At 43.0% G+C, this 3,448-nt stretch overlaps 1 protein-coding gene across 1 annotated transcript in view; it reads left to right on the forward strand.

The window, feature by feature from the left end:
* Positions 1 to 402: 402 nt before the first annotated feature.
* The window catches only part of ftcd (formimidoyltransferase cyclodeaminase), a 6,347-nt gene continuing 3,301 nt past the window's right edge, over positions 403 to 3,448 (forward strand). The window contains exons 1-9 of the mRNA XM_013999980.1: positions 403 to 506; positions 1,002 to 1,185; positions 1,257 to 1,385; positions 2,061 to 2,149; positions 2,251 to 2,430; positions 2,592 to 2,729; positions 2,799 to 2,930; positions 3,008 to 3,069; positions 3,149 to 3,275. Of these exons, the coding sequence (XP_013855434.1) occupies positions 411 to 506; positions 1,002 to 1,185; positions 1,257 to 1,385; positions 2,061 to 2,149; positions 2,251 to 2,430; positions 2,592 to 2,729; positions 2,799 to 2,930; positions 3,008 to 3,069; positions 3,149 to 3,275 (1,137 nt within the window). The 5' untranslated portion in view covers positions 403 to 410. The remainder of the gene's footprint in view (positions 507 to 1,001; positions 1,186 to 1,256; positions 1,386 to 2,060; positions 2,150 to 2,250; positions 2,431 to 2,591; positions 2,730 to 2,798; positions 2,931 to 3,007; positions 3,070 to 3,148; positions 3,276 to 3,448) is intronic.

The raw sequence follows: 3,448 nt of genomic DNA on the forward strand, positions 1-3,448 counted from the left end.
AAAAAATGACAATACCAATACCAACAATATAAAAAATGACAATACCAATACCAACAATATAAAAAATGACAATACCAATACCAACAATATAAAAAATGACAATACCAATACCAACAATATAAAAAATGACAATACCAATACTCGCTTCTGTCAGTGTGCCCCATGGCTACAGGGTAGTTTGCCATCATCAGTGTGTGAATGTGAGTGTGAATGGGTGAATGTCTGTTAGTGTAAAGCGCTTTGGGGTCCGGAGGGACTTGAAAAGCGCTCTATAAGTTCAGTACCATTTACCAAAGTCTCATATTTCCTGTGGTGTCCCCTGCAGGACGTTACAACTATGTCTGAGCAGAGAAGGTAAACACTGTCAGCTGACCTCCTGCACACAGTTATTAATGGTTAAACTGCAGCTGATGAAGATGAACTCTGCTCGTCCTCCTCAGTCTGCAGACAGCATGGCTCGCCTCGTAGAGTGTGTCCCCAACTTCTCCGAGGGCAGAAACAAAGAGGTGAGACTTTTCAGCTCTGAGTTCAGACTGAACTCTGCTGCAGTTTGAGACCTTTTGGTTTCACGTCCGATCGGACCTCAGCAGCTTCAGAACAAACTGTTAGCAGATAAAAGAGCTTTACTGCTTAGTTTTAGGTCAAACATGGTCACCGTGTATTTTTCATCTGTTTGTCCTGCAGCATGTCTGTTCAGTTTACAGCTACTTCATTCAGAGCTAGAACTAAAATCATTTTATTGTCTCACCTAAAACTTTGAAAAGCTGAGGGTCTCAGATTTTAAAGTCTGCAAGTAAACAAAGTTTAATCTGTAAAAACATTTTCCTGTCAGTCAGGACAATCTTTAAACCTGTTCTGTTGGATTCCTGATCAGATTCTGGTTAATCATCAGAGTGAGTTTGGTTTCAGCTGCAGGTTGTAACCCTCCTACTGACTCCGTTTTAAAGCTTCTTCCTCTGATCTGAACTAGACTTCAAACAGAACCTGTGTGATCTGTTCAGGTGATCGATGCCATCTCTGCAGCCGTCTCTCAGACCCCAGGCTGCAGCCTGCTGGACGTTGACCCCGGAGCCTCCACCAACCGCACAGTCTACACATTCGTGGGTTCCCCTGAGGCGGTGGTGGAGGGGGCTTTGAGCGCTGCCCGACAGGCCTTTAGCCTCATCGACATGAGCAAACACTCAGGTGAGTCCGAGGCCCAGAGAGAACTCAACGCTTTCAACGTGAAAGCTCTTAAATATTTTGTTCTTCTTTAGGGGAACACCCACGGACTGGAGCGCTGGACGTCTGTCCCTTCATCCCCGTCCAAAACGTCAGCATGGACGACTGTGTCCACTGTGCCAACGAGTTTGGACGAAGACTGGCAGAGGTGTTGCATGTTCCTGGTCAGAGAGATTTATTTATTTACTTACTCATTTACTTCATTACACACCTTTTTTATTCTATTTCTTCATTTAGCTGTAGAGAAATCTGCAGAACCCCTGTAAGGACATTGGGGAATTTTCATCATTTGCATTCCCACAAAACGCTTTTGTGTTATCTTGCAATACTTTTAGCATTTTTACACAAGCACAGATTGAATATCTTTCTATTTATGTGTATAGGCAGGCAAATTAGAGCGCTGCCGCTCCCACAGGGTTAATATGTGGTAGTCTCATATGCACACCATACCACTTTAACTCAGCATCGGCATAAATGTCTCTATATCTCTATATCTCTATCATTTTTTTCAGTAATGGAATGTTTCAAAATAAAAGTCTTGTTTAGTACAGTCAATACAAAACAATACAATATTGCAAAGTAATGCAAAAGTTTTGCATGGAAATGCAAAAAGTATTGCTTAGGAACACAAAGGAGGGAAAAAATTTCCTTCAGTGTCCTCTTGGGGGATTTTTTTTTTTAAAAAGACAAGAAAATAAATTAAAATAGTGGAACAAAAACATTTATGCATCAACAGGTGTTTGTTTATAATGAACCATAATTAATCTGAAAATCCTCCACAGTGAATCCTTAAAATTCTCTAAATCTGTTCATGTCTATGATTCTACAAATCCTCACAGTCTATCTTTACGGAGAAGCAGCTCGAACAGAAACGAGGAGGAACCTTCCATCAGTGCGAGTCGGAGAGTACGAAGCTTTACCTGACAAGGTGAGTTTGGTTCTTCATGTAGAGTCAGAACTTCACAATTTACTTTCTGTTTTTCAAACATCAAATGTTGATGGTTTTGTTTACATTTTGTCTCCCTAAAGCTGAAACGTCCAGAGTGGGCTCCTGACTTTGGCCCCGCCCACTTTGTTCCATCGTGGGGCGCCACAGTAACCGGTGCTCGAAAGTTCCTCATCGCCTACAATGTGAATCTGATCAGCACCAAAGAACAGGCTCATCGCATCGCACTGGACATCCGCGAGCAGGGCCGAGGGAAGGACCAGGTGCATGCTGGGAGTCCTGCTGATGATTTACACTGTTCTCTTTCATTGATTCTGAGTTTTTCAAAAATACTTTTAAACTTTTGTTTGTTTCAGATTGTTTTTATGAATTGAACTCGTAAGACAAGTTTAATAATTGTTTCGTTTCTTCTCCATTTGAGCAGCCTGGGCTCCTAAAGAAGGTACAGGGGATGGGCTGGTACCTGGAGGAGTCCAACCTCGCTCAAGTGTCCACCAACATCCTGGACTTTGAGCTGACCCCACTCCACAGCGTGTACGAGGAGATCTGCAGAGCTGCGGAGGTCAGAGGTTAAAGTCTTTAGGTGTGATGTTGCCTGGCAGGTCCCCTGATTGTTTGTTGTTGTGTTCAGGAGCTGAAGCTCCCGGTGGTCGGCTCGCAGATCGTTGGTCTGATCCCCCTGAAGGCTCTGCTGGACTCTGCAGAGTTCTACATCAACAGAGACCAACTCTTCATCATGGAAGAGGAGCATAAAGTCCGACTTGTGAGTCTGTGTGATCCTAACTGGTATCTCAGAGTCTCTTTGTTTATTTGTTTGTTTATTTGTTTGTTTGTTGACAGGTTATCAGTAAACTTGGCCTAGACTCTCTCGGCCCGTTTAATCCAAAGGAGAGAATAATAGAGTGAGTTTCACTGGATGTGAAGTTTTCGCCTAAAAATCCACACCAGAACCAAACCACACAGTTCGTCTTACCTGTGCAGGTACATGGTGAGGTCACAGGAGGAGGAGGGGCTTGTGTCTCTGTCTCTGCGGCAGTTCGTTCACAGCGTTGCCGCTCGGACGGCGGCACCCGGAGGAGGGTCCGTTTCTGCAGCGATCGCTGCTCTGGTGAGTTTTTCCCCCTCTCTATCAGAGTGAGACATCTTCCTTTTTAAAAGGATCCACGATTAGTTGTAACATTAAACTTTATTTGATAAACATTAATTTTAACTGTAAAATAAACACTGTAAAAATACTGTAGGCTGTTTAGTTTTGTAAATTTTTTAAAATATATTTTAACA

The sequence above is a fragment of the Austrofundulus limnaeus genome, unplaced genomic scaffold, assembly GCF_001266775.1.
Source record: "Austrofundulus limnaeus strain Quisiro unplaced genomic scaffold, Austrofundulus_limnaeus-1.0 Scaffold2602, whole genome shotgun sequence".
Lineage (NCBI taxonomy): Eukaryota > Metazoa > Chordata > Actinopteri > Cyprinodontiformes > Rivulidae > Austrofundulus > Austrofundulus limnaeus.